This window comes from Acinonyx jubatus, chromosome C1, assembly GCF_027475565.1.
Source record: "Acinonyx jubatus isolate Ajub_Pintada_27869175 chromosome C1, VMU_Ajub_asm_v1.0, whole genome shotgun sequence".
Classification (NCBI taxonomy): Eukaryota; Metazoa; Chordata; class Mammalia; order Carnivora; family Felidae; genus Acinonyx; species Acinonyx jubatus.
The window spans coordinates 85,643,252-85,667,083 of NC_069381.1; the positions used below are offsets into that span (position 1 = coordinate 85,643,252).

Genomic DNA, 23,832 nt, shown 5'->3' on the forward strand with positions numbered 1-23,832 from the left:
GAAAAGACCAATTAAGAGATTGGCTCATTTGTCCAGGTGAGAGATGATGGAAGTGGTGACGGGGATAGAAAATAGTAGATGGCTTGGGTTATGTTTTTTTGGGGATAAAGTTGATAGGACTGGCTTCAGAAGAGATGCTAGGATGTAAAGTGAAAAGAGAAACTGAAGAAAACCTTAAATTAAAAAGATAGTCCAAGATAACATCCAAATTTTGGCTTGTTCAGCTGGGAAGATTGTAGTGCCATTTACTCACATGAAGTGATTAAAGAAGAAATGGGTTTGAGAGAGAAGATCAAGAATTCAGATTAAGTTGTTCATGATTAGTATGCGTGCCAGTGGAGGTGTAAAGAAGAAAATATAAAAATCTAGGGAGCAGAGACACCCTTTGAGACACAGTTTTGACAGTCTAGTGAAAGGCAGAGGCTAAATACTGCCTTAGAGGGAGAGTATATACAGAAAAGACAAAAGACATTTAGAACAGAGCTCTGGGGCATTGCAACCCAGCAAAAGAGCCCCAAAGAAGCTACAAATGGGACTTAAAAATAGTGTCGTGTTAAGGGAAGAAAAGACAACCTTTTAAGAAGGATGAAGTTCTGACTTGGGGGGAATACCACTGAGATATCTAATAAAAATAAGATAACAAAAATGACCATGGAAGTTAGTAACAAGAAGTCACTGGTGATCACAAGAAGCAAATGAAGACAGTGTTAAGAACAGAAGCTGGATCACAATTGGTTTTGAAGACTGTAAATCAAAGCTGCACTATTGAAGATTCTTTCAAAGGAGAAGCAACAGGGAGATGGGGGTGGAGAAATATTGGGCCATGGGAACTTTTTATTGTGCTGGTGCTACTGTTTATTCCTAAAGGCAAACGAACTTTTCTTAATCTAGTAGAGAGGGAGAAACTGAGATGGAAAAGAGAATAAACAAATGAACCCCATGAGTGGATGGTGGTTTAATCTATTTAGGCACCATGAGTAACCATGCTCTGTCCTTCTATACTTTTTTTTTTTTGGTTGGGGGAGGTGTCTGTGTTTTTACTTCCAGAAATTCCCAGAAAATTTCCAAGGAAATGTTGTTTGTGTAGTATATTCCATTCAGGTTAGAATGCTGAGGTGGGTGTTAGGAAATCTGGTTCCTGATCCAAGCTGCAGCGTTAAATCTCATGTAAAATTGGATAATGCACTTACTCTGTGGAGTGGAGTTTCCTCATCTCCAAAATGGAAGTTCTGAGGCTTGCCCTTTTGTTACTCTAATTAAGGGAACTTTGGACATGGAATGAACAGACGTTTTTTTATATGTTGCTGAGAAGAAGGTGGTATTTGTGGTTGTGGTAAAACACATACACACCATCAGGGTGATCATGGTTGTTGCCATCATCATCTACTCTTGGGAAGCAAAAAAAAGCAGGGCTCTCACTGTTGATTTCTTTCCAGTTGAAGTTTATCTTCCAAATAGTTACTTGATTCCAAGCTAAAATTCATCCAAAACTTAAGGTTCAGGAATTTATAAACAAGGGCTGGTTTTTTAGATATAATTTTATGGATCTTAGTGTTATGTAAACAAAGGTATTTTCAGATTCTGATAGAGTGCAGAAATTGTAAAAGTAAAATAAACAATAGAAGTCATTTCTAGTTCTTGGCTCCCATAGACTAGTTTTTGTTCAAATAAATCATTATCTTTCTTATTTCATTCTCACTTTTTATGAGGACAAAGCCAGACAGAAAGGATAATTTCCCCAAATGCCTGGAAGACAAATGTTCCTGCAAAAGTGGATGGCAAAGAAGGAAGTGAAGAGTTTTGCTTCACTGATTTTTATCCTGCTGTGCTTCTCCGTCTACAGTGAGACACATGAAAATATTAGCATTTTGTAATATATTGCATGTGTATGGTTATGTATGTTCACAAAATATGCAAATAACTGAGGAAAGTGACTATTTTATTTTCCGATGACTTGTAGATCTTAAACTTTTTATAATCAGTTGCGATCCGTATTTATCAATCAGTGGCTTGGGGAAAGCTATCATTTGGGATTCAGCAGATCTGTTGTTTGGATCAACGAAGCATAAAAACCATCTGTCTTTTGTTTATTTCTTTAATATATAATTGTATTTTTAATATCCTGGACTAACAGTTTCTGGATTTAAATCCTAAGGCTATGCCCATGTAAATAAATTAAATGGAGTAGTGAATATATTTATGACATTATGTTGTTTCTTTTTACGTAAGGCCATTGGGGAACTCATTTAGCAAGTAGTGGATATGATTTGATCTTTAAAGTCTATTAAAGCTACTTAAAATAAGTGTGTCCCTACTTTACATAGTGAATTCAGTAAAGTATAGTAAAATCTGTGTGTATTACTTAAACTTTTATTTGCATATTTAATCCTACCCTTATACTGCTGAGAGAAAGGTGGTGATCATGATGGATATAATCGATGTAGTATCGGAGACAGCACTAGAATGAATTTTCAGTGGTGTCTAGTAAAAAAGATTAAGAGTAATATATTTCTAAATACTTTCACTTTTCCAAAATTAACAGTTTTAAACTTATTAATTATAATTGACGTTTATGCATGTGTTTGATTCTGTATAATGATAAATATACTCAATAGGTAGTTGAGGAAAGTGACCATTTTATTTGTCTTGATTTGTTTCACGAAATATTTTTAAAATTGTGTCAACTTTTTGTGGAAGAGAGCTTATACTATGAACATAGGTTTAAGGAGAAGTCTATGTAACATCCAGATTGAATGAAGAACTAATTGTATTATGAAATCCCAAATAAATTGGCAGTTGATGCTTGCCTCTGAAAGCACAATTTTTATATCCTTGAACATCTTATAATCTAGTTATAATTTAGGGCAATGTAGGACATAAAAAGGAAGATAAATAATAAAGTTTATGGTAAAATATACCTATCACCCAAAAATGTGCTAAAATAACTAGGTTCTGGGATTCTGGAAGAATGTGTCATCACCAAGTACATGGGTAGAAGCAACTGCATTCTGTGTTACAATCTAGAATTTTAGGGAGTGTAGGGCTGTCCTTGGTGAATGACTCATTTGAAGATCTCAGTTTAATTCATGGGATTATTTTTGTTAATTTCCCCTATTAGATTTCCAAGTTAAATCTCACAGTTTGACTTTTCTGTTAATTCCTGCTTTCACTGAGATTTTCAATGTCACTTGTTTTAATTGCTAGGTAGAACACAGTTTCATGTGTTCTATGTGAAATGTTGCATTGCCATGAAGAAAGAACAGATGGCAACAGAAACAAAGGTGAAAAAAGGATGTGCTTTTGTTGTCTTTTTTTCCCCAAAAGATTTTTGGTTTTGTAAAAGATACAGATGTTTTATATATTTGACATATCTTCATTTATTTGTCGAAAGTAACATAAAGCTTTTTGCTTTGAAAATATTTGCTCTCAAACTCTCTGTAGACACTAATTTTTACCCATTATGTTATGGGTGTTTTATGATACTTTATTCAGCTGGAATAAGACCTAGATGGCCCCTGACCTCTCAGAGAAAGGACAACTTGTCTTTAAGGCGGTAAAGATTTAAAAAATTTTAAAAAATGGCACATTTTTCAGAAAATTTCCAAGTTTCATGAGAAGTGGGGCAGGGGAATGTGGAAGACTATGCCAGGAGAATCCAGCCACATAAAGGAGAAGTCGGAGAGGGCTCCACAGAAAAGTTGGTGCCTCGTGTAAAATGCAAAATCATTAGAATTTGGATAGGTAAAGTGGAAGAGCATTCCATGAAAGGGGAGAAGAAGGTCAGTGTCCAGATAAGAAAGCACGCATGACTGAGGAACTGAAAGATTGGGATGGTTAAAACTTACAGTGAATACATGGGGAAAACTTGTGAGAAAAGGGCTAGAGAGTTAGGCAGAAGCCATGTCATCAAGACAGACCATGAAAAGCTATTTGGATTTAATTTTTAAAGAAAATCATTTAAACATAGGTGTAATATGACGAGATTTGCATTTGGAAAAGACTACTCTGAACACCTACTGTGGTGGAGAGGGAATAACTTCAGGTAAAGGGGAGTGGGTAGGACGCCATTGTGGCAATGCAACTGAGAGCATGAGGAAGGCCTGTCTGGATTAGGGTGGTAGAAGTGAGGAAGCAGGAAAGAGGTGTTTTTGAGAGATTGGTTGGAGAGAGGAATGATGTGTGAGTGTATGTAGGTGAGGTTTAGGGAAGAATGAAAAAGGACTCTCTGGCTCCTTGCTTTCTACATCAAGGAAGAAAGCTGGGGAAGAAATCTGCCTTTGAACTCAGAAGGGCTTGGATTTAAATATGTTGCCTCTAACATGCACTTTTGGTAAAATAATTTAAACTGAGTATAAATTGCCAGTAATACTGCCTAACCCAGAGTTTTTGCAGCAGTTAGACTTAAAACATGTAGAACAGCTGGCCATACTGCTAGTCAAGCAGTATCTCTCAGTACTGCTGTAGTGAGCTACTTCTGTGCTCCTTGTCGCCACTGAAATGCAGGCTTCTTGACTGTAGAGGGAGACAGTCTGCCTCTCATCTTTGTATCACCAAATACCTACCAAAGTAGCAGCACATATCGGAGAGTCAATAGATACTTGCTGAATGAGCAAATAAGACTATTGACACATAGACAATTTGGTTTCCCTTTTAAAATTTAATTTGACATAAACATGGCAAAGACAGTAACCAAATGTCATTATTTGTGACCTAAAGTTTTGAGTGCTATGGATATTTCTGTTGAACGTGAAGCCTCAAAACTGTTAGTGTTAATAGAAAGATGGCATCCTGTGCTTCACTAGATGGCACCACACCATTGCCCTAAAGTAGAACTAACTTGAGGGAGTAGGGGGGCAGAGAACTGATTATAATCCACATTAAACACCTGTTGATGATCTCAGGGTGTGTGTGTGAGCTTTAGGTGTGCTTTTTCCATCAGATTCTCACATGCGTATAATTATACTTTGCATGTCTAAGAATGGGATACTTATAAGATTAAGCACAGGGGACTTTATTCAGTCTCTCATAGGAGAAAATTAAGTGCTTAAGAAAGAACATTACTTCATTCAGGCCCCTAGAGTGCATTACTGTTGAAGCCCTCCCCTCCCCCCGTAATTTCTACTTTCTCCAAAACTTTAACTCTCTAGTAGTAATAAGCTGAATGGTATCCTAGTGCTCTCAATGACTTGTGATTCCTTCAGCACCTTATTTACTATTTAAGAGTAACTTAGACCTTGCAGGCAATGAAGCTAGTTTGTCTTTTAGTATCTTAAAATTTATGTGATCTACAGTGTGACATTTTCCCTAAAAGCAAATTCATTGAAAAGGTGAGTGGAAATGCATTCATCATTGTTGAAATTTTATTCTGTTTCTCCAATCCATTTCTGCCCTCTGCTAATTGGTTGTTTGTGTTGAAAGGCTTTTGTGAAGAATGAAGATGCCGCTGATGGATGAGCCTTCCTGCTCTTCTTACTATATTGAGGATACTATAATTATCCAATGTCCCACTGCAGATCCAAAAGCAACTGGATTTTAGATGCTTTTCGAACACTGAATCCCTGATGTTTGTTTTTTCTTTACATGTCCTGTTAATGGTCCTGATGTTAAGACCTGTTTTCTGAGTCAATGTGATCTGATATGTTGATAATTGGGCATTTAGTTATGAGTTGATAGTAGGCATGGTGTTAAAAGGTCCTTTGATCCAATCTTTATTAATTTCCAGCAAGTATAAATACTAAGTAGTATTAATCAAACTAGATCTTAAGACACCACTCACAATCATGTTTGTTTTTCTTCTGGAAATAGATGTATGAGATACTTCCTTTCAAACTGGAATAATTTTTAAATGGACAATATGAAGATTACTTAATTTTTCAGGGACCATGTGACTTCATACCTCATAGCATTAGGGCTGTCTGTCTCTACCTGAACATGTTTTTTGCTTTGTAATTAACTATTATGATCCAGTTGATAAATATCATAAATATCCTCATTGCTTAGGATACTCTCAGTAGGTAGGTTTGCTATTGGACATAAAAATGGTGTGACATAGAAAAGTACCCAGTTCTTGGGAAAAAAAGCATAAATGACTTACAGTCATTGTTTGAGCCACTGGTCTCTCTACTAGGTAAGTAGGGATCTGAGGGCTGCTAATAATCCAGGAAAGAGTTTATAACATCTGAAAATTGCTTCCAGTCTCTTGTAAGGTCATATCAATTAATTCAAACAGCAACCATCTCATTAAGAAAGTTGAATACTGTTTACTGGTGTCTAATATTTGTATTAGTTGCTAGATTTTGTTTTTGATTAGTTAAAATATTAACTAGTTAATGCAGTTAATTTGACAGTCACATTCTTTCAACTTTGTTGTTTATGAAGGAAAACTAATAAAAAGAACCTTTGTTGTTAAAAAAAAAAATCTATATATTGTGGATTGCAGTCCTAAGGTTTAAGGACACCATAGAAACATTATCCATGGTTCAGTAAGGAGAAATAGGATGAATTTGTGTCCACTTAAATCAAAACCATTTTTCCCAAATATCATTTTCAATATTGAAGGAGGCTGTGTGTAGGAGTTATGTGTAGACTAAAAAACAAGCAGAATTATGAAAGAGCTGAGAGTTGTGTAGATTTCATTTCCTAACTGTGGTAGACATTATTTCCAGCTGAGTCAACTCAGAATGTATGTTAGAAGTGAAATTCATTTCTAAAATTGAATACATTCCAAGAATATTCCATGCCAGTCAGTCCCTCAAAAACCTGACTGGCACCCTTTAAGGTTCAAGGTGTTTACTAGCTAGAACTATTCTATTGCCTGTCCTTTTAGTTGACTGCATGTATACTTAGCAGATAACTGGTGTCAGTATACAAAGTTGATGGCTTTGGTTTATTGTGAGATGCTAGGAACAACCAAGTGAATTGATTCTCAGGCTCTAGAGCGATTCATCTGTAACAACCAGTCCTCTTCTAAAACAAGTAAAGCCCTACACAGACCAATCCTATGCACTGTCATTTACAGAAAATAGATATTTTTTTAATTAAAAATTTTTTTAAATGTTTATTTTTAAGACAGAGACACAGCATGAACAGGGGAGGGGCAGAGAGAGAGGGAGACACAGAATCTGAAACAGGCTGTGAGCTGTCAGCATAGAGCCTGGTGTGGGGTTCCAACCCATGAATTGTGAGATCATGACCTGAGCCAAAGTCGGACGCTTAACCAACTGAGCCACCCAGTGCCCCCAGAAAATCTTTAATCAAATATTTTCTGAGCTAATAAAAATGCATCTGGATATTTTTTGTAACCCCCAAAGTAACTTAGATATTGAGGGCACTCAAGTCTTGCCTTGAGATTTTCTTCTTACCTAGTTTGGTGGAGACTTCATCTGGCAAACTATGTAACATGTACAGTGAGCCAAAGGTATTTCATGATTTAAAAATAAAATACAACTTGGGGCGCTTGGGTGGCTCAGTCGGTTAAGTGTCTGACTTGATTTTGGCTCAGGTAATTATCTCGGGGTTTATGAGTTTGAGCCCCGCCTCAGGCTCTGTGCTGACAGTGTGGAGCCTGCTTGGGATTCTATCCCTCTTTCTTCCCTTCCCCCTTCCCAAAATAAATAAATAAACATTAAAAAATATATAGCAGAATTCACTTATGTCAGTAATATTTACCTAGTGTATATTAGCAGTAAACTTCATAACAATTATTAAAGAACAACATATAAGGAAATATTTAAGTGATACGTCAAATAACTTTTGCTTAGCTTAGTCTTAGTGAGTCCTATACCACCTGATTGAAATATGTGGCTAAGAAAGCTTTTTTTTTCCAAATAAGACTTGAAATAGCTAATATCTATTCTTTGAAATTTATAAATTGTTACTATATGACTCCTTGTAGGATTAATTTATTCAGCAAATACTCATTGAGGAATTTTTCTTTGTTAGGCAGTTTTCTAGGCATCGGGGAATATGCGATTTAGAGCGAGTATCATAGACATTGTTCTTGTTCCCATGGAACAAAAATCAAGGAAGATAGCCATCCAGTTACACATGCAATGATAATGAAGCATGAAAAGTGCCATCATTGGTGACCTATCAGGGTCTGGGAGCACCTAGCTGGGGCACATGGTATACATCGGGAGAGCAGTGAGGGAGTGTGGCAAGACATGACATTTAAACTGAGACCGGAAGAACGAATGGGAGTTTGTCTCATATGGCAAGTGTGTTGACACAGAAAGGATAAGCAGGGGGAAAAATTTTTCAGGAGAAGGGACAGCATCACAACAGCTCCCTGCAATGAGAAAGTAGAGAACACACATGACTGGGATGTAGCGTGTGAGGGGAGGAGTGGCAGGACGTAAGGTGGGAGAAGTAGGGAGGGCCGCATAAGCGGTGGACTGTATCACAGGATGTAAGGGAGTCTAGGAGATTTTCCGCAGTGCAAGGTAAGTTCAGATTGAGGCTTCAAAAAATCCTTTTGGCAATAATGTGAACAATGTGTGAAGGGGTGCAAGAATGGGAGTCATGGAATCCACTGGAGTCATGATTGTTAGTAAACTAGTTAAGGTGAAAAAGTGGGCCTTGACTGATGAGGAATAAAGATCTGAGGGTTCCTGTGTTACGCTTTAGGGCTTACGTTAATTGCCTTCTGAGTAATTTTGTTGGAATCTCTTGGAAACCCTGGGATAATGGTAGTGGGGCCTCTAATGTGGTGACTCCCCACATTTTTAACTGTACTGAATGCAACTTTTTATACCTTCACTCTTTTTTTCATTTGAATTGCATTTGTAAAACAGTTGTTAAAATATTTGTCAGCCATTCAAATTTCAAATGTTTACATTTATTCTCTGGAGGTGTCTTTAATAGAAATTGATGATCTTTTCCAAATTCTTTACTCCTCTTTTTAGTTTATTTTCTATTTGAGAAAAGTTTTTCTTTCCTTTTGGAGAATACTTTCCTGTGGTCATTGACTTGCCCTCTTTGTCATGTTACTTCATGTCGGCAATTAAAATAATATTCCTAAAGGAACTTAATAATTCCTCTTTATTCAATTTGTGTCCACATATTTATTTTGCATTAAGTTAGAGACTAGTCCCAGGATGATTTCGTCTGAAAAATTACTACCTCATGAATAAAATGGAAGAGTTTGTGAATTTAGACCAGGTTGAACCGTTAGGAGTCAAGAGCTAGAGCCCATATCTCATGTTACATGCTTGGCCCTTTGCAAAGTAGTGAATATGTATTTGAGTAAGTGTCTCCCTTTTATTTCTTGTGTGGATCAGAACAGCCAAATGATGGCCACTGTCTATAATAGAGGAATTGCTTTTGTTTGATTTAATCACTGCTGTTTCATATTTGGTCCCAGGGTAACTTTTTTCCTAGCCTCTAACTTTCTCCACTACCAAAAAGGCCTCTCCTCCCCTCTAGTCAAGCAATGATTGACCATCCCATATTATCACATAGCCAATAGAATTGTGTTATTTCAAGTCACCAAATGGTAACAGGGTGCTCTGAAAATTAGGCAACCTTTAAATAATACTGATTCCATAGGCATGCTTAAGTCATTGAGGAATACTTACTTTACACTTAGAAAGCAGGCATCGGTTTCCCTGTAATAGGTATTCATGACTATTTGCAGAGCGTAGGAATGCAGTTTTCATTGAAACCACTTAAAAACACAACATGTTGTTGTACTCACTCAGCTTTTTCATGCAGTCACGAAGCCTGGTCTCGAGGCTAAGCACCCTCTGGTGCAGTTCCTCGTAGTCATAGGCACCTATTTCCTCTTGAATCCCAGTGAGGACAGCAGACAGATTCCGGATTTCCTCTTTAAACTGGGTGATTAACTTGGCATCTGTTTTGTACTGTTCTAGGACTGGGATCAAGGGCAGGAGTTCATCCATCTTCTCTTTCAACTCCTGCAAAAAGCAGGCAGCTGTTTTTGAGAGTCATTTAAACAGATCAAGCAGGTACATTCTTTTTAATAGGATACCTAAAGGGGATTATTAAAACAGATTTAAAATTCCTTTTTTTTTTTTTGAAAATTAGAAGAAAAATTTTACTGATGTATAATCAGGATGTAACGTTACATTAGTTTCAGGTATACAACATAATGATTCAATATTTGTATATCAAAGTAGATCAAAATTGTACTGATTTTTGGTTGAAATTAAGTACTATGAAAATGTAAGTGGCTACTGTGATCATTAGTAGTAAATCCATTTATCTCAGTACTAGAACCTCTCTTTAAATGGTTAGGTGCTTTTTTATGAAATTGATCCTTATCATAATTACAAAAACTTCTTACAGTAGCATTTAAGAGTTTGTGTTATTTCACTTTCTAGGAGCATTTTATAAAACGAACAATGCAGTATTTGTTTAGCAAATAAAATCAGGATCCATCTTCGATTATGAATTACCAGAAACAGGTCAAATATCCTATGTCAACTCTAATTACCCAATGATTATCTCTGTTATGGGGGTACTTAGAAGAAATTTTGGATCCTAGAACAACAGCTTTTCTGTAACACTTAGAATGTTTCCATCTCCTTCCAGAGTGCTCAGATATTCCTCACGCTTCTTAATATCCATCTTACCACAGTATCATTAGGAAGGTAAGTTCAGCAAGCATAATAAATCATGAAAAGCTTCTCAAATCTCAAAGAAATGCATGTTGCTGTTTACCATTTTGAATTATTACCCACACTCTGACTCCATTTGCCTTAGCATAGATAATTTAGAGCTCTTTAAGGAAGGCAGAGTTGCTTACCCAGGGAGTGAATTAACTCTCTTAACTCTTTCAGGGACCAAAGTGCTCACAGTTTATGTAACACAGGACCTAGTCGTACAGAGTTGTTCGAAACTGCAAAGTTGGTTTTCATCTGGAGAACAAGAAGCATATTTGGCAACATGGTGTCTCTCATTCCTAGCATCATGGAACTGAGCCCCACCTGCAGTTTTTACTTTCAAGTTCTAGGTGTGTCACCTTTTCTTCTTTCCCTTTCATTTGGTGGTGGTGGTCAGTGAAAATATTTCATGAGTGTGATTCAGTTGTGAGTTTTTTTACAGATGGTCTCATTTGTGGAAAGAGCTGTCACTGTGAGGATCATTTGAGAATAATCCATACGTGCTGTCAGGAACCATGTTGTACACTAACTAATTTAAGGAGTTGAAAATTGCATTTTAAAATTACATTTGGAAGATGTTATTACTATAAACGCATTAAAATAGCAGGAGCTCCCGTTGCTGCCCTGATTTATGGGCTTAGGTTTCTTGTGGGGAAATTTCCACTCGTTCCGTAAGCTCAGAATTTTTTGAATTTGTATATATGCCCATGTTGAGTGGGAGGGACAAAGTCTTAATAATGAGAAAGATTTCATAAATATCACAATGAAAAGGTGGAATTGCATAGCTTTACTCATTTTGGTGGCTCATTTTGAAATAAACTTATTAGTCTGAGCATTCTGTGGCATCCCTAAAGAAAAACACAATTGCTTCATTATGATTTTAATAAGAGTTCTGTTGGTAGCCTTTGCTGCATATTATAGCAACAGTTACTATGAAGAGTTTTATGTTACACTGTGGGAATACTGAAAAGAGAGCAATTCAGTGTCACAATTTTGGTGACTTTTTCTTCCCCCTGAACCAAAACAAACAAACAAACAAAATAAAACTAGGTAATTGTATTTTTTTGGATCTTTTCAAAAATTCATAATTGGATTATTGGTAATGAGTTTTGAAATCCTGGATGCTAGTCAGGGAACAGTGGAAAGTTTGACCAATATACATGTCAAATACTTAAAAGGTTAAAGGAGAATAGCATAGATCTTTACTTATTAATTTCTTCGAGAATTTCACCTTCTGCTGTGTTGTTCTTACAGTAGCAAAGGTTGTAGCCAGACTATTTTGCCCAACCGTGATCTCTTCATATAAGAATGATAGTCTCAAGTATGATACCTACAACAAGATTTCCGTCTTAAACAGTATAGAAGAGGGTGTCTGGGTGGCTTCGTCAGTTGAGTGTCAGACACTTGATTTAAGCTCAGCTCAGGTTATGATTCCAGAGTGGTGGGATTGAGCCCTGCATTGGGCTCTGCGCTGACTGAGGAACCTGCTTAAGATATTCTCATTCTCATTCTCTCTCTCTCTCTCTCTCTCTCTCTCACTCATGCATTCTCCTTCCACATCTCTACCCCACTCATGCTCTCTCTCAAAGAAGTATAGAAGACAAAATCTCAGTATTTTTGATAAGTTGAAAATAGTTTACCAGAGGAAGATTTTCTTCGGTCTAAAAGGATTCTTTGATGTTAAAGTGACTTTTGGAATGTTCTAGTTCTTCTTCTCAAATATGGCACCTCAGCACATAGTGCCAAATCTGACTGGATATATAAATCTGACTGAGCCGTCAGGCTCAGGGAATACATAAATTCAGCAAACACATTGAGCATGTCATTATTATCATTAAATTTCATCTGTAATCTACTCAGAGGCAATACAGCACTGGCATTAGGAGGTTTACCTCTAGAGCTGGACTTTGTGGTTCTGATGCATGTTAGATATACAAGGCTGAAAAAAATTACATCAGGTTCTTCATCTGAATGATGGAGATAAATATAGAACCTACTTTATAGTATTGTTGAGAGGATTAAATTAGTTACTATGTATTTAGGTTTGTCAAAACTGTTGAATATAATTCTTCAGAAAAATAATAAGATTGCTATTTGGATTTTTGCGTATAACTCAACTATCTACTTGGATTACATGTAAAATCAAAATCATTACTTCATATGGTGCTGCCTGAAAATTAAGTTTTCTTACTCGGCAGCCTGCCTGCTACTAGGCAAACTTCTAGAAAAGGCCAATTATTGCCTTGACTTTGTCTCAGCTTTGTATCTTTCTGTTTCGATGTTCTTTCAAGAGTTCCCACAGATGCACATGTTTCATCCCGCTTCCAACCCTGCCAGGCCTGGCATCCTAAAACTGCCCCTTGGCATCGCAGAGTTCGGCACTGTCCATCTGAGCTTGAATAATTTTTACTCCGCGCCCGACACCCTGAGCACCTCTCCTTGTGTCCTTCTTCCTTTCTGGGAGTGCTCCCCCTATGCTGTCAGTGCCAGCTTACCATTTCCTGCTTTGTTGATGGCCTTGGCATTGGGCTCATATTACCCCTCCACAGTCTACACCCTAACCCTGAACACTGAGAATCTTCTGATCTTCTGTTTTTTTCATATCCTCTGTGATTCAGGTGGTTGTTTGTTTGGTGTGTGTGTTGGGGGGGGACTGGTCCAAACTGCTTTCTTAAAAATTGCCAAATTTTATAACTTTTCCCCGATGTTCTCTAAATGAAATTAAATAAAATTACTCTTTGTGCTGCTAAATAATATTTATGCTTCTATTTGCTGTCAATTTCATGTGCCTTGTTTTAGTTGTATTTTATAGAAGAGAGATCCTTATATATCCAGCAGAGGGCCCAGCACTGCCTTGTACACAGTGCATGCTCAATAAATATTGGTTAGCATTAACTTATTTGCTCCTCAGCCTTATTTTTTGTTTTATTTTTTTTATTTTTTGCTGTTTACCATTCCCCCATAAATTCTGGACTCATCCAGTTCACTCATTCTCTCATTTCCAATTGTGTTTACCTTTATTGTATCTTCTAAGTCTTGCTCTAATTCTAATTTCTTAACCTACTAGCTTTGTTTTTCAATTTAAACTTCATGATTCATCACTTGAGCCTCATCTCCTGTCAGTACCCTCAACTTTCTTACTCCTCTGTTCCTTCTGTTGTACCTCTCTGGTAAAACTTTATGTATTTATGTATGTTTATTATTTATTTTTGAGAGAGAGACAGAGTGAGCAGGTGATGGGTAGAGAGAGAGGGAGACACAGAATCCGAAGCAGGCTGCAGGCTCCGAGCTGTCAGCACAGAGCCTGAACCAGGGCTCGAACTCAGGAACCAGGAGATCATGACCTGAGCCCAAGTTGGACGCTTAACTGACGGAGCCACCCAGGCACCCCTCTCTAGTATAACTTTAAAACTGATTCAGTGAAGAAACTGCTTCCTGTACATCCCTATGCACCAATGCTCCTGAGCACTCAGTCTCCTGAGCACCAATGAAGACAATTACACAGCCATGAAAACATCTGCCATATCAAAATGTGCTGTGCAGAGATCCTGTTACATCCTAGCTCCCTGCCCTCAAGATTCTGTGTGAAAAGCACTTCTGATGCTTAAACTCAGGCCCACTCCCTCACCATCAGCAGTGAATCTCACTCATGACAGAAGGGAGGGAAAACAAACCATTATGTTTATAAAACCACAGGATGTCCTATAAATGATGTGCTATCCCTTTGGAGGCAGATAATTTGTTTTAATAGAGATTCAAATGGTAGTATCATAGTCAGATTCTTAAAATCTATGGCACTGTCACACATAGGTATGAAAAGTCCACATAGCATGCTTAAAAACACTATTCCTCTATTTTCAGTGTTTCCGGATAATTGCCAAAAATAACTTTAAAGTCTAAGAGAAGACTTTGTATAAAATTAGGAAACAGCCCTCTTTATTTTTGTATGATATTAATAATGGTATTGTTGCCTCTGTTAATAATTTATATTCTCTGTCTCCTCATATTAGCAGGGCAGTAAGTCATCAGAAAAAAACTTTGATAAATTTAGTTATTTTCCTTGAGATTTCCCCTTGTCTTAGATATTGAATGGCCTGTAAATCTATCCAGAAACTCCACCAAACTCTAGGAGGATTATGCTCTTTTTATAGCAAGTCTTCTATGCATTCCTACCAGCTAATGGTCAGTTTCAGTGGAGAGATGATTGATGTCCCCAGTGAGTCTTTAACCTTGCACATATAGGCAGATGCACAGTTATTTCTAGCTGATTGCCATGCTGGCTGTCCATTGCACTCAGTGTCTGATTTGGATTGACAAGATTGCAGAAGTCAAACCTACTTGAAAATGCTTGGTCATTAGTGTCTTCCGATCATCTTCAATCTGCCGAAACTTGGCCTTCAGCCCTTTCATTTGGGTTTCCATTTTTAGAACATACTGGAAATCTCTCTGAGTTCTCAAGTTTAAGACTTCAATAGACTGGGACATGTTCTGAACCTGTTAAACGAGAACATTTGACTATACATTATTGTCTATTTACAGGTATATGCAATCACTACTGAAGTAGCCAAAATGACAAAGAACTATAATTGCCAAATCTGTATTTGTATCCCCACATGATAGGTTTTCAAGACAATTCTTTATGATAACCATTCAAAAAACTCAGCAAGGGAAAATTAAACTGAGGCAAGAAATAATAATAAAATTGACATCCTAGGATTAGAGAGAAATAAATAACTTCAAATAAGAATTTAATCAGAAAAGTAAATTTGAAATACGGAATTTTCATTCTAGGACTTTGCGAGCTTATGATGTCCCAAGCCATTAAATGTTAAAATAATTTGTTTCTATAAGTACTAACTCTGATTTCTTCAAGATGTGGGATGTTTAGCAACTGTGGATGATAGTGACATGTCCAACAGAATTAGAACACATTCATTCCTGTATGGTTTCTTTGACATCCTAAGTTCTCCCAACGATGAGATTGAATTGACTGAGAAGCATGGTGGCAATGCTGGGACACCTCCAAGCTTGGAGAGCATACTGTTTAAGAGACCTGGAAAACAGCAGCTCTGTCAAATGGTTGGTAGGTAGGCAGGCAGTAAACACAGATTAAGCTGATGGTACCTTGTTAGGTTTATTGGGCCCTAGGCTATGTAGAAGTAGGAAATGGATGACCTATAAAAATGAGGAAAGAAACATGCTCTAATTTTTGTGTCAGCAAAAACCTCAAAACAAAGTGAAAACCTCTAATAGTTGGAGAGCTGTTGGATGAATTGTGGAATAGAGTATGAATACGCTCTTTTAAAGGATAGACTAGATTTTTATATCTTGGTACTCAAAGTATTGTGTACAGAACAAGTTTGACATCACTTGGGAAACTTAAAAATATAGAATTTTGGGGCCTATGCCACAGCTACTGAGTCAGAATCTGCATTTTATCAGAATCCCCAAGTGATTCCTGTGTTTATTAAATTTTGCTCAACATGGAGAAATTTCCATGAGAAAAGTGAGAAGAGCTTGTGTGTGTGTGTGTGTGTGTGTGTGTGTGTGTGTGTGTGTGTAACATACACATAAAAGAAAATGGGGCAGTAGGTGATGGGTGTTGAAGAGGGCATCTTTTGGGATGAGCACTGTGTGTTGTATGGAAACTAATTTGACAAAAAAATTCATATAATAAAAAAAAGAAAATGGGGCATATGAGCAAAAAATCATGGTGGAGAAAGGTATTAAAGATTAGAAGAATACATACTGGGTTGTTTTCCTTTTTTAATGTTATTTAGTTAGAGAGTGAGTGAGCAGGGAAGGCACACAGAAAGAATCTCCACACTGACGGTGCAGAGCCCAATGCAGGGTTAGATCTCACGAACCGTGAGATCATGACCTGCGCTGAAATCAAGAGTTGAATGCTTAACTGACTGAGCCACCCAGGCACCCCTGGGTTGTTAGTTTTCTGTGAAATGTGGGTAAGAGGAGAAGTAATAAATATTGTAGAAAGGAGTCCCTGTTAAACAGAATATATATAAATCTGCCTAGAATTATATGTTTTATTTTTATGAAATGGAAACATGAAAGCACCAAAAAAAATTGTGGTGGACTTTGAGATGAATTTTACTTTGTTTCATAGATTTTTATGCATTATTCTATTCTATTTATTTTTAAATATGTATTATGCAATAAGTAAAAAAATTTTTTCATTGCAACAATTGTGAGTTGAAAATAAGGAAGGAGTGATTTATTCAGACACAATTTTTGTCATCAGGTATGTCACAAAGCTCAGTGGACTAGCTAGCTATGAAGAGCCCATTGTTGGTACATTCCTCAGCTTGGAACATTCCAAGAAGGCAGAGCATTCTGCTGCCTTGGCTTGCATACTTCCTCTATTTTTCTTTTTAAAGAAGGTTATCTTTTCCTGTTTTTTTTTTCTGCTGTTTTGATCCATAGTACTGCTCTTGATAAATCCTGTCTTCTCAAGACATGTGATAGTCTAGCTTATATTAAAACTAATTGTGTAATATATATTGGGTGGGAGCACAGAAGTGACTGCCCTTCTGTGAGCTCCAAAGGTTAGAAGCTGCATCTTATTCATACTTTTTATTCCCAACACCCTACACAGAACCAGGCACAGAATAATTGTTCAATAAATACCTGTTGGTTAAAATTATCTTATGCTTCCAATACTTGTAATAAGTAATTAGTATTTTTTAAATTTATTTGAGAGAAAGAGCATGCACAGTGCGTGAGAGCTCATGAGTGGGGGTGGGGTGGAGAGAGAGGGAGAATCCCACGCAGGTACCACACTCTGAGTGCAGAACCCGATGCCAGAACTCGAACTCACGATCCATGAGATCATGACCTGAGCCCAAATCAAGAGTTGGACACTTAACCAACTGAGCCACCCAGGCACCCCAGTTACTAGTATTTTAAGGAAAGTTCCTTCCTTCTGTCACTGTGACACTGTAGCAGTACGTGACTCCCAAATATTGCTTAATTTGCTATCATTCCTACTTAGAAAGCTTCATTCTTTTAAATCTTCAGTGGAGCACAAAATTACTGAGACAGCATTGAAACCTGGAGATGTAACTGCATCTTGGATAAATGTAATGTTTTCAAAATAATTTTGAACTTCATTACAGTTATGTATGAATAAAGAAAAGCCATTTGTATTAAAGAAACCATCTACACATTTGGATATGGCATTCATCTCTGAAGCTGCCCATCACTGGCATGACTGATACTTTCCTAGGAATGCCGTGGGTTGGGCAGAGTCCATACAAGTAGAAAATGATAGGCAAGTGAAATATTCTGTATAAAATTAAAACAGCCTCTCTTATCTTGCCTCTGCCCTAGTAAGGTAATTTTCAACTTATTTGTGTTGTGGCAAATGCACTGGGAGAATTGTGGCCTTCTATTGTAGAAATATGCATAATTATAAGAGCTGCATTTGGGATAATGGATAGAGACGGAGCTGTCCAATTGGAGAGGATTTGGGTCTGGGCTGTCTTTTGCTTTGTCTGAGGACTATACCTAGGAATGTTTAGTTGTCCACTGTTTACAGAGACCCTCCCACCCCCAGGATCAATTTCCTGATGATACCCGATACTAGATCCCTATAGTTACACTTGTAGAAAGGAGACCCATCTGCTGTGGTTCCTCTTTGACTCTGTTTATCTCTGATGTTTTACAGTTTAGATTTTCATATGTGTCCCTGTGCTTAGACCCTTCTCTACATCGTTCAGCAAGCTCATTGTCTCCCTTCATTAATAATTTTTGAAACTAATTATCTTGGATCTTTTTATAAATAAAATGTTTGAGGCCTCTCTGAACTTAACAAATTAACTTAAATTTTCACTCTAATTCATAATTAAGGTAGAGATTACTCGGGGGAAAAAAAAGACTACAGTTCAGTATGTTTGGATAGCCTTGACGTTAACAAAACTAAATAGAAATTCGTTGCTGTAGGTCTTCACAGAACCTTTAGTATTAAACTGTGTGGTAGAAATCTTCAAGAGTGAAGTATCGTGAATAGTGTTTCGTAAAATCATTTTATTAGGAGGATGTCACTGGTATCCTATTCCAAAAATCACACTTTAGGAGATACTGTCCTAGACATGCAGGACATCTCCAACTGTACAGAGAAGCTACACAGCTAACAAACTTTTTAATTATTTAAAAAAAATTCATTTAATGTTTTTATTTATTTTTGAGAGATAGAGAGACAGACTGACAGACACACCCAGCATGAGTGGGGGAGGGGCAGAGAGAGAGGGAGACACAGAATCCAAAGCAGGCTCCAGGCTCTGAGCTGTCAGCAGAGAGCCCAGTGCGGGCCTTGAACCTGTGAACCACGAGAGCATGACCAGGCCAAAGTTGGACGCTTAACCGACTGAGCCACCTAGGTGCCCCAGCTAACAGGCTTTTAAAAAAGAAAATGTTAATTTGTTTTGAGAGAGAGAGAGTGAGAGCACAGAGGAGGGGCAGAGAAAGAATCCCAAGTTGACAGCACAGAGCCACACATGGGGCTTGAAATCATGAAATGTGACATCATGACCTGAGCAGAAATCGAGACTCAGATGCTTAACTGGTGGAGCCACCTGTGCCCTGCTAACAAACGTTTTTTTAAATGAACAGTTGTAGTTTGGGCATATTAAGACCTGAAATATTGGGAAAACAATTGTAATTCTTTAAATATTAAGTAATGTAGATATGGTTAAAAATATTTGACAGAACATTGCTTAAATTAATATGGGTACCACCTGTGACATTCTGGATGACACTAGCATGGTGTTGAGAAAACACAGAACTGATCTGGTAAAGCCCCCATAATACACTGGTTGAGTGACACTGGTAGGTTCTTTAACCTCAAAAAGCAGTTTCTTTTTACGTAAACTTAGAAGGGCAGGTTCCTCAGCTGTGAGGATTGAATGGAGTGGATACAGATATAGGAAATACTGTTATCAATATTATTGTTAAAAACATTTCCTTAGGGGCACCTGGGTGGTTCAGTTGGTTAAGTATCCGGCTCGATTTCAGCTCAGGTCATGATCTCACGGTTCAGTTTGTGAGCTCAAGCCCTGCATTGGGCTCTGCGCTGACAGTGCAGAGTCTGCTTGGGATTCTCTTTCTCTCATGTGCACGCTTTCTCTCAAAATAAATAAATAAACAAACAAACAAACAAATAAATAAATCTTTAAAAACATTTCCTTATTATGTGACTAAATTAGTTCTTTGGTTAATGGTGAGTGGGCAGCCTAAACTCATGCTCTGGTTTTCCATCCGGTGCCTTGGATATTTGTGAAACTATAGAGAAGTCAATAAGAAAAACTGGCTCAGTCTGAATAAGGAGTGCTTATTTCAGATGGTTTTTTTTTTTTTTTTTTGGGTCATTGCAGCAAATCAGTGCTACTCCCTTCTTCAGCCCACTCCAAGTAATGTACATAATTTACTATTACTATTCCCTCCTATATACTATTCCCTTTACTATTCCCTCCTATAATACTCTCAAATGGTAAATTTAATAAACATAACTTGTAGAGACCTAGATTTTGTTAATAAATTTTGTGGGGTTTTTTGTTAATTAGATACAATGACTTTTTAAAGGTGTGATTTTTCTAGAATTTCTTTAAATCATTAAACACATTGCATATTAGATGGGGTGGTCGTATCAGTGATGGCTTGTGGTCAACCTCCTTGGTCGTATTTTTTTGCCTTCTTCATCCTACACTAATTCCCTGTTTTATCATAGTTCTGGAGTACATTTCACTTTGGACCTGTAGAGGGTATTATCCACCTTCTAACACTTTATTTGAACTTTCTCAACTGATTTCAGAAGAAATCTGTGTTTTTTTTTCCAACAGGTTCAGAAGAGATGTCTGAATCTGTATGGGGGGAGGTATGGGTATGTAATGCTATATTGAAAAACAATAACAAAAATAAGGGTAGAGTATCTAAGAATGTTTCTCACCATAGTTGACATAGAAAAAAGATGCTTTTGCACAGAAAAAGAATATAGGATCAGAAAGTCTATAATTTGAGGGGAAATGTTTAATAGAAAAGCAAATTTAATAGAAAAGCAAAATTGGATTTAAAAGATTAAATCTTTTTACTAATGTAATATCCCTAGTAACCAAACAATATTAAACTATATATTTGGAGTTTTTTTCATAGAAATAAAGAAAACCAAGATTGGTAAGGTATACCCAAGAAAAATCACAGTTCATGTGTCATGATTTCTAATAGCTGAGAGGCACATTAGCTAGAGTCGTTAACTTGAATGAAAATGACATTTGCTTTTGTCTGGGGGACAGATATTGAAGGAGCAGGGAAGATAGGATCTTATAAAAAGAGACATAAGAAGAGAGAATCGATAGATTGATGATAGCTCTGAGGAGAGGGGGAGGGAAAACAGGACTAATCATCTTATAAAAACAAGAAAAAAGCTTTCTTAAAATTTTAGAGCATCAATAGACTTCCAAATAATGTACATGGAGGAAATTTATTTTCATTACATGGCAGTAGAAGAAAGTTACTGTTGCTAAGCTTGAAATTGCATAAAGTAGGCATGTCTATATTAACAAATTTGATGCTTTCATTTTTCTGGCTTCTCTTAACTTTCCTTAAAAAGTTCTTATTCAATGCCATCATTGTATGAATGATCATAGAAATGATATTGCGCTGAGTGAATGGTTGAGCATGATGTTCTCTAAAAGCACATACTACCTAATTTATCTTATTATCCCTGAAGGTACTTAAAATTCCCACATGTTGCCGTCTTACCATCAGTCTGGCCACCCAGCTGTCCTACTATATTCAGAGCCCAACACAGTGAAATTCTGAATGAGAATAATTGAAAGAACCATTCATTGTTTTTTTTTCCTCCTCAAACTAAACATAAATAATGTTTCATGAGCTGACTTTTATCTGTAAAAAAGAATAAATCAAGGGCATTCTGCATTTGATTGTTATGGATCGGCTTAAGTAAATTATATGGAGAGATTGCTGTTGAATGAAATTGAAGAGCTTAATGTTCAAAGGAATGACTTAGAGAATGATGATAAATACTTGAAATTATTCATTATCTGTTCAGATAGCTTGCATATTGCATTCCATTATTTTAACTTCCTTGCAAGGTTGTTAATGTGATTCAAATGCATGAGCTCAAACAGCCTAGTGTGATCCTGGGAATTGAGGATAGATTTCTGGCATAGGAATAAGACTTTTTGCCTTTTTTTTCCCCTTAAGAAGAGACCAACTGGATATTAAGGCATATGATAGATATCCAGTCTTAAGAAGGTAAGATTGAGAAAAATAAAAAGTAATACAAATAAACAGGAGAGCAGGAATCTTGAGGTACTCCTTTCAAGGAAGGAAAAAATTTGAGAAAGGGGGACAAAAATTGGAAGGACCTTCCTCATTACTGCCTGCTTTCCTGCATTTCCTTTTCAAGGAACGGTAGATTAAAAAAAAATGGAGGACAGGACACGTACCTTTTCCAGAAGTTGGCGAAGCTGCCTGCTTTTGGCATCCCTGGAACACAGGTTTTGTTCTGGAGCCACCACTGTGCAAATGCATCGTCCATCAGGGTCTTGTGCTGAACTGTACACTTGCCACCCTTCTTTGGGACTAATCTGGGTCTGAGGAAACCAATAGCAAACACACAACACAGACCCCCATTACAGGATAAAGAGAATGTGGGTTTGTAACATTTTAAACAAAGGATCCTCTTTGATAAAGTTTCTGTTTTTATTCTTTAAAAAGAAAGATTAAACAACTTCTACAACTTCTATAGGCAGCATAACTTCATTCAGTTACACCTTCCTTATCTGTCCCCAGGATAGTTTTTCTTTTCTTTAAAATATTTCTTTTTGAGAGAGAGCGTGTGTGCACGAGGAAGAGGGGGAGAGAGAGAGAGAGAGAGAGAGAGAGAGAGAGAGAGAGAGAGAGAATGAATGAGAATATCCCAAGCAGACTCCACACTCAGCACAGAGTCTGATGTAGGGCTCAGTCTCACAACGATGAGTTCATGGCCTGAGCTGAAATCAAGAGTTAACCCACTGAGCTACCCAGGCACCCCAAATTTTTCTTTCATTGGGCTATATTAGTAACTATTTATTGACCCTACAACATTTCCTAATGCTTTTTGTCATATTTGGACATTGCAGTGCAATTTAGAAGCATCTGATAACCACTTAATCACATATCACCAGTCTCTCTACATAAGATCTGTTAGCTTGTCTTTCTCAACAGTAAATGATAGTAGTGTGTGTGTGTGTGTGTGTGTGTGTATGTATGTATATATGTGTGTGTGTATATATATACACACACACACACACACACACACACATTTCTGATTATTATTCACTTGTGATATTCTGAAGCAAAGCCCTATCCCAGGGCGCTTCCCATGTATTGAAGAGCCAATTATTAATAAAGTTGGAAAAGTAGCATGTAAGAACACAGGGTAAAATGATTAGATCAGCATGGTTTTGCATAGGATGCAGAGTCCCAGAGAGGTTAAAGAATATTTTGACATGGTCTGCAAAATCCATCTTCCCAAATTACTTCTGTGTACTTATCACCCTACCTCCCTAGAACTGTAGCGTAAAGTGGCTTTCCCATCTAGGAATGAGGCAGCTTAAAGTCTGCCACCTATTTATGTTTCTAGTTTTACCTCCTGTATCTTCCTATAGGAAACTTCTTTCCAACAAATTTGTCCATGTGTGTCCTGAAAGTATGTTACCTTGATTCATTTCTTTATATGCTACTCATTTTGTTTCTCCTTATTGGAATAACTCTTTCATAAACATTCAACTTACTAAACCCTTATGGTTTCTACCTATTCTGTGTTATTCATTGGGCATTTCATGTGTATTGTCTAGTATTGCTATTTGCCTTTCGTATGTCTTATTTCAATGCTTGGTTTATATTCATCTACTAGACATATTAGATATTTTCTATCGTATTAAGTATATTTTATCAGGTACAAAGATAAGTTTCCTCTTTTTCATCTAGTTACTTTTCAGGAAGAGTTTGCTTTAAGTGTTTATTTTGAGAGAGAGAGATGGGGAGGAGCAGAGAGAGAGAGAGAGAGAGAGAGAGAGAGAGAGGAAGACAGAGATTTTCAAGCAGACTCTGTGCTGTCAGCTTGATGTCATGAACCATGAGATCATGACCTGAGCTGAAATCAAGAGTCAGAAGCTTAACCGATTGAGCC

At 37.1% G+C, this 23,832-nt stretch overlaps 1 protein-coding gene across 2 annotated transcripts in view; it reads right to left on the minus strand.

The window, feature by feature from the left end:
- OLFM3 (olfactomedin 3) overlaps window positions 1-23,832 on the minus strand; it is a 191,180-nt gene that overhangs the window by 17,201 nt on the left and 150,147 nt on the right. For both annotated transcript variants that reach the window (XM_027058479.2, XM_015073852.3), the window contains exons 2-4: window positions 22,106-22,252; window positions 14,961-15,116; window positions 9,695-9,914 (exon numbers count right to left, since the gene is read on the minus strand). In XM_027058479.2, coding sequence (XP_026914280.1) covers window positions 9,695-9,914; window positions 14,961-15,116; window positions 22,106-22,252 — 523 coding nt within the window. The remainder of the gene's footprint in view (window positions 1-9,694; window positions 9,915-14,960; window positions 15,117-22,105; window positions 22,253-23,832) is intronic.